This window comes from Austrofundulus limnaeus, unplaced genomic scaffold (assembly GCF_001266775.1).
Source record: "Austrofundulus limnaeus strain Quisiro unplaced genomic scaffold, Austrofundulus_limnaeus-1.0 Scaffold206, whole genome shotgun sequence".
Classification (NCBI taxonomy): Eukaryota; Metazoa; Chordata; class Actinopteri; order Cyprinodontiformes; family Rivulidae; genus Austrofundulus; species Austrofundulus limnaeus.
In genome coordinates this window covers 11,888-19,651 of record NW_013952608.1, presented here as the reverse complement: position 1 = coordinate 19,651, position 7,764 = coordinate 11,888, and the positions used below count along the sequence as shown (strand labels likewise).

The window sequence follows — 7,764 nt, the reverse complement described above, 5'->3', positions numbered from 1 at the left end:
ACACACACACACACACACACACACACACACACACACACACACACACACACACACACACACACACACATATCATGGTTTGGAGGAAAATCAACTCTGCACTCTGATTAACATTTGTGCTCTAAAGTCTATAAATGAACCAGTAATGTTGATGCAGGAGTTTTCTTCACCAGTGACCTTCGCTGACAACCCATTTTTTTTCTCAGAAGGCACATCTGGCCAATTAATGACATTAGCTTAATGAGCCCTATTTAGAATGTCATGCCGTGATAATGTCACAAAGATGTGCACGCAAACACTCACACAAATACACAGTCTCATTATTCTTCCTCTAAAGAAATTCATCACAGATCCCTGAGTTGATACACGTTTCTCCTTCCTGTCAGTGCAGAGCCGTAGTTTATTTTAGCAGCTTTTTGTCACTGACTGAAGGACCAAAAGATCTGATTTGTTGCTGTCCACACGCATACAGCTGTTTGTCAGTCTAATTCACATAAAACTGCACACAAAAGGACATACATTTTATTATTGCGCTATTTGGAGCCTATATCCTTAGAAAGATCCAAGGATATGTCAGAGGGCTTGAGTCTATTCAGCAGCAAGAGAAAAACAAATTTTTAAAGCATAGAAAACTGAAATGATAGCCAGCCATATATAATTACAATAATTAGATTTTTGAATTTGAGTTAGGAATGTAACACATTAAAATGAACAAAAACAACTACAGGTGCCTGCTAGTAAATTCAAATCAATCAAAAACATATAATTGATGTAAATATTTATGTAAATGTCAGTCTGTGGAAAAACTACCTGCAAACATTGGTGTTGGTGAACATGTGGGTCAGATTTGAAATTTTCCCCTCAGTGACACACAGATATGTTTCTGTTTCACCAGCAACAAATTATCACAGAATGTTGCTTGTGACGGTTTACAAGTGTCTACATTCAAAATAAAATTGAAATAACTAGATTTTTCTCTGGAAATTTTAAATGTTTTGTTAATTTTTTTTGTGTTGTGATAGGGTTTTATTTACCAACAATTGCATTTTCTGAATGTTATTGTAAAAAAAAGGGCTACAGAAATATAAAACTCTAAATGTGACATGACAATGACATTATTGACAAAAAATGTTGCAATGGTCTCAAGGAATTAATTTGAAATTTGTCTTTTGTCTTGAAAAATAACATAACATAACATGACATGACATGACATGGTATGACATAAGCTGTTATAATTTCCCTCCATTTATTTTTTAATTAATAAATGATAGACACAATAATCAGCAGGTTACAAGATTACTGACCTACCTACATTTACAAAATTACAGAAATAATGAGGAAACATTGTGCTACCAGTAAATAAGATCATAATTCAAAATAATTGTATGAGTTGATCAATTTGTATGAGGGGTAACTTATTTCAGCATTTTAGAGAACTGAAAGACCATGTAGTGCTTCATAAAATCAGCCCACCAGATCACTGGAATAAATCCACCACACCCAGAGCACTCACAAAGCTAAGAAAATAATCAAGGAGCCCACACCCCTCTGCACACAAAATGTTTCCCAATCTGCTTCCTGAAAGGAATCACAGAACCTTCTATGCCTGCACAACCTGCCTGAGAAACAGCTTTCACCCCTCAGCCATCACACAAATAAACCACACAGGACTCTGTCCTCCAGCTCCAATTAAATCCATTAAACTGAACTGAAGACCTGCTCTTACCCACAGAGCTGCTTTATATTACACACTACAGACTATGACTGCTTTGATTTGCATACATTGTTCTTGTTTTAGAGGTGTATAATGCAATTTTGTGCAATAGATTTTTTGTGCAAATTTTCTGTGCAGTATTGTTCATATAAAAGTATTTGGGTAATAATTGATGCATATAATTTGTCATCCTTGTTAAGTTTATTTAACCAGTCAAGTACTGTGTCAGCTTACATAACCTATTCATAAAATATTTACACTTTCTCAGGTTCCACATCCTCAAGCAGCCACAGTGACCCTTTCATGTATCGACCATTACAGTTCTGTCACTTCCTCATTTACAGCTCAGAGGCATAATGGCAGTGGGTTAACCTCAACCCACCATTTGGCTTCTATTATTTTATGAATGATTTTGAAATAGCAAAAAGATGTTTCAGTCTTGTCTTGAAGTGAAACGTCCACAGTAGCCTTTTACAATGACAACAAAAACTTCTGTCTAAACAATTATATTTTAGGAGTAAATTAGGACACATTATCGAAAAAAATGATTGAAATGGGGAGCTTGTTGCATTTTTGAACAAGTATACAGTGATTTAGAAATATGCCTTTTGCTTCTTCATGTGTTTTATTAGATATGTATATGTAGGATATAATACCTTGAAAGTGGTGACACATTGTACCAACTTTATTCCTGTGACTTTATTTTTTTTCGATCTAGAATAATACATAGCACCTTATTCTGAGAGAGCAATACAAAGAAGATTATAAATAACTGAGAAAACAATAAATGCTGCCCTAGTAAAGACTGAAAGTGATGATTTAGCCTTAAGAGAATTGAGTGTTTTCAACAGGCATCACTTGACTTACTTGTGAGATTTTTTCCAGTCTGCTCCGCTGGGCCCGGCCCCACAGTCATAAGCCTGGATAATAAAGGTGTACTCTTTCTGGCTCTCACAGTCCACATGGCTACTGGCTCTCAGTACTCCTTCTCCTGAAGTCCGATTCAGCACCACAGCCTCAAAGGGGGCGTCTTGACCAAAGATCTTAAAGGCACAAATCTCCCCTGAAAGATAAAGACAAAGAAAAGAAAGGTGATAAACTCTTCAGATGAGGCAAAATAATAAAATAGAAATTGTAGCATGATTTTAAAATGAGAACACAATTAAGAGAGCTGTTAGTTAAAGGGGGGAGGCGGGGTTGGGACATCCCATGCAACCAAACATTATCAGTTTGGTAAAATGGTCCACTTTCATCTTACTAAAACAAAGGAATGAATTGTGTTGATTGAAAGCATGAAGGGATGCAGAAGACAAAGTTTTGTTTACAAAGAAGAAATTTGAAAACATGTATCAGATACTAAATACTGATGCTTTAATTAATTTCATGATTCACTAAATTAACAAATAGTATAGAAAAAACAACTTAAAACATTCATTTCTAATAGTAGTTTTTTTCATTTTGTAATTTTCTGCAAAGACAGTTTGTATATTTTTTCTTCTTTTGTTTCTGCCCAACAATCCGTGTATCCACTTTCTCAAAAAGTAATTTTCTCAGACCCAGCAGCAGCCCTGAAACCCCTCAGATAGCTGAGGATAAATCATACTGTGGGTAATGAAGTAAAAACTAACAATAAACATTGCTGCCAATTCTTTTTTTTTTAACAGTGCTCTTCAGATTACAAATTTCTGACTTCTTCTGGCAGATATTTCACTTCTTTCTAAAGGAACCTTTGTCAGCAGGAGCTGCTCACAAAATTACAGTGTACAGCTTCTGTTGTATAGTTAGGGGAAAAAATCTGATTTCTCTCCAGCTGAGCATTCTGCCTTCCTCACTGAGTTTACTGTGCTGTGTGATTTTCTATGCAGATGTGTTTCTGACATCATTTGTAAAGGTTGTCCCGAGCTTGAGATTTGGTAGATCTCCTTGCAGAAGGAACGAGAGGTGCGCTGATATTCCTTGTTGTTGAAGGATTTGAATAGAGAAAGTTTGTGTCTTTTGAGACATGTGTGTTTTGGTCATGGAAGTGAACGAGAAATGCAAGTAAAGCTTGGTGTTTTTGGTGCAAGATATTAAAGTGGGAACTAGTTCAATTGTGTAGAAGAACAGAGGCATGTTGGTTTTTTGTTTGTCTGAGGAGGTGTAGCGATGAATTCTAGCAAGGGAGCAATTTTATCCTCCAACAGGCGCAGTGGCAGATCCAGGGGATGGCTAATGGTGGCCACCATAAATTATTCTTCTGCCACTCTATCGGCCACCACAATCATTTGAGAAGTAGGGGTGTATATCACCAGCTTTATCACAATACAATATTACATCGATATGTTTGGATAACGATTCAATGTTTCTCAATATCACGAAGTTTGTCACAATACGATTTTGATTCAGTTCAGTTCACATATCTAACACAAAGACTGTCTTAGATGGGTATATGATGTTGATTCACATCGAGCATATGATGACGATATAGGACGATATTTTCATTTTGCCTTGATAACTGAATCATGAACCATTCAAATCGATATATCGATATAGATCGATGTATTGTTACACCCTTATTGAGCAGTAATGTAAAGTAATATAGAAATAATAGCACAGTTTGCTTAAATTTTCAGGGTAGCACTACATATAAAACTTTGTTGTTAACTGTTAGAGTCAACATTGTTTGTTAGCAAAATATCACATAAACCACTGGACACATTTATAAAATGTCAAAAAGGAATCTTTGGAGGTACATCTACAACTCAATAACATTTAGAATTATCCTAACTCAAGATGAATGTCACAACCAACTGACCCTAGTCAACACATAACTGGCTGTCAATTTCAAGATTCAAAAAACCTTGTTTGACAGATGTTGTAACAAAAAATTGTCATTGGTCTATGATAGAAACTCAGACACATTATCAAACACAATAAAATATATCACACATACCCCCCCACACACACACCACCAACACCACCACATGAACCTACCTCCTAATAAAACCATACACTACCCATTTGTAAACACACATTTTTCTTTTGCTTAAAAGGCTGATTGCAGTGGGAAAGAAATTGTTTTTACAAGTTTTTCTTCTTGGCMAAGAGACTTTAAAATGCTACCTGAAGGTAGAAGTTGAAATGACTGTTGAAGGGGGTCTGAGGGGTCCTTGGTGATACAGCTTGCTTTCCCTTGTAATGAATGGATGTAAAGTTCTGTGAGATGCATTTGAATGTTATTGATTGGTTTATCTACCCATTTGATGATTCTGGTGAGTTTTTAACTTTCCGTATATTGAGCCAAATTTGCTGTGACAGTGCAGCAACTGAGAGTTCTAAACCCATACTTTGAGCTCTATTATATCTTGAAAGCTCTTGCAATAATGTATAACATAGTGTATAACATCATTTCTGAGGTTTGATCAAAAAGGATGTACATCTCTTCACATTATCATATGATCTCAGGTTAAAACTGTGGCATGAAATGTGGGGGGTGATATAGTATGTATTCTTTCAAGAATTGCTGGAACTTTTATTCAACCTATTTTTATTTTCTAAACTAACATATTTTTCCAACTGTGCTATATGCCATTTTTAAAAATAAAGATGCTTTTACTACCAGTAGGCTTAAAGATTTGAATCTGACTCAGTTGTCCTACTTTAAGGCTGTACAGAGATACAAAACAGGTTTACGAAAAATGACATAGCAGACATGGAAGCAGAGTGATAAGAATGGCCTTTTAATCCTGCCTACGCACCTTCATATACTCACTGAGTCATAAAGTCATAGATTGGAGCTAATAAAGCTGCTATAACATGGTGGTGTATCCAATTTGCATAAACCTGGACTTACTGGAGGGCAGCAGGAAAAGGTATTTCCATTTAACACTTTGGGGTTGAATGCAAATCCATTTTCTGCTCCATCTGCTGCAGTAAATGCATGTTTTTGGGTAACAGCTTTCATGAGAACATAGAGTGGTAAAAAGGAGGAGAGGGAATAGGAAGGTATGGTGACGTGCCAGTGTATATGTAAATGATTATAGCACATTGTGGACAGCTAATGCATGGTTTACACATGCACACACACATTCATGCCATTCAGCTTGCTGTACTGGAGGGAAACACAGTAATTTCATCCCTCTGTGGTGCATGACAGAAAAAAAATCTAATATTTTGGCCTTTATATCGTGAAGTAAAAAAGTTACTTAAAAAAACTAATAAACAAAAAAATGCATAATTTTTTGCTGCAGGCACATTAGAAGTCAAAGAGTCAGCAAAAAAAAAGTTCAATAATAAAAGTCATAAAACAGACGATACACCACAGGAAGCTTGAGTAGTATAAACTGCATCGACTGAAAATGCCAAGCTGTCAGGAAATATGTATTTCACAGGATGTTAAATTGCAAATATAACAGAAACAGACAGGATGAACACAATTAATGAGAAAACCATTTTCCACGAATGAACACGTTGTCACAAGAAGCCAGAACTAATTTGTGTATTTGTAGCATAAAATTACTTGACAGAGCATTTAATTTCTTTCAATTTTATTTCAATTAACTGGGTTTACCAACTGCTTACATTTTGCTTTAAATCTCAGTTGGTGGTGCATCAAACCTGTGTGCATAAAAATTGAGAAGGTTGCCACGCTAAACCTGAATTTACTATTTTACCAAGTGGGTTTTAGTGAAATGTTCAAATTAATGTGACAAATCATGGTTTTCATGAACGCTCTATATTTTATTCATATTATTTAAATTTGAAAATGGCCAGCAATTTTTATTATTTAACATTTGCCTAAACTACAGATGTGTAGCAAAGGAATGGGCACATATCTTTTTTATATTTGTTATAATAATCAGTCATAGAGCACAAAGTACAGAGAACAGTACAGAAAGTGTTAATCCAGGCTATAGAAAATATTTTTCAGGATTATAAAAAACTCCTTCTCAGAAATGACATAATGATGTGAATAAATGCTGCATTAGCTAATAATATACCGCTACCTTTGTGCACGATTCTGTTTAAATGGTTTTTCAGTTTTCTCAATTGAACAATTTCCATGAACTAATTGAAACAGAATGGATGAACACAAATTTTTTGGGATGTAATTTGATGTATGAGCACTGAGCGTAGACCATGTTTATACACTTTTTGGACAAAGTCTTCTTCCCTTTTTCCATGGTCCATATTCTGTAACTGATGTTATGCTGATAAGATATAACTACTGATAACTATTTGACAAAACATTGCATCAAAAATATCCAGACTATCCCTTTCTTTTGTTTTCTCGATTTCCATCTCTCCTGCTTCCTTGAATTCTGCAATTGGGTTCTTTCACCAACAACCCCTCAAAATGCAGACATGTTGAAATAAACAAAAAGAAAAAAAAGAAGAACTACGATCAGTTGGCATAAAAGTTAGGTACAAATATTTTAATAAATTTCTGTAATAATTTTGAGTAAATTATTTTTGAGACAAACTGCATATTTCCTAACTATGACAACACAACCATCACAGTACACACAGGTTAGTTTTTAAGTCAAACCTTAACACAAAAACAGAAAATCAAATCACTCGTCTTAATCAAATACAGCTGATACTCCATCTGGTGTGCAGAGCATGAGATACACAAACTTCAGTTTCAAGATTTGATCATGACTGTTTTAGTGTGTTTGAGTTGTGTGTTAAGTAGATGGGAGGAAGCTTTAGGACCTTTATTAAAGTAAGTTTCTGAACAGAGTATATTAAGCCTCAATTCTTTAATCCCACTGCTTTCAGTTCTCAGCTCTTTATCATTATCGCTCAAGCTGCCTTAATTAATGACTGGATTGCACTTTATTGTCCTCCTAACACATTTCGTGTGACACAAAATCCCAAACACAATATACTGTATGTATGTGTGTTAATGTGCTTATGATTTTTCTGCATGCTGAGCTCCAAAATGAAACACTGATGATGAAAATAACTTTTTAAGGCTTCATAACCTTGCTGTACATATAATTTTTATACAGCTTGTGCCTCTCTCTCTCTCTCTCTCTCTCTCTCTCTCTCTCTCTCTCTCTCTCTCTCTC

General features: G+C 35.2%; 1 protein-coding gene across 1 annotated transcript in view; it reads right to left on the bottom strand.

The window, feature by feature from the left end:
- The window catches only part of clstn2a (calsyntenin 2a), a 58,206-nt gene that overhangs the window by 40,793 nt on the left and 9,649 nt on the right, over positions 1 to 7,764 (bottom strand). The window contains exon 3 of the mRNA XM_014018932.1: positions 2,579 to 2,774. Coding sequence (XP_013874386.1) covers positions 2,579 to 2,774 — 196 coding nt within the window. The remainder of the gene's footprint in view (positions 1 to 2,578; positions 2,775 to 7,764) is intronic.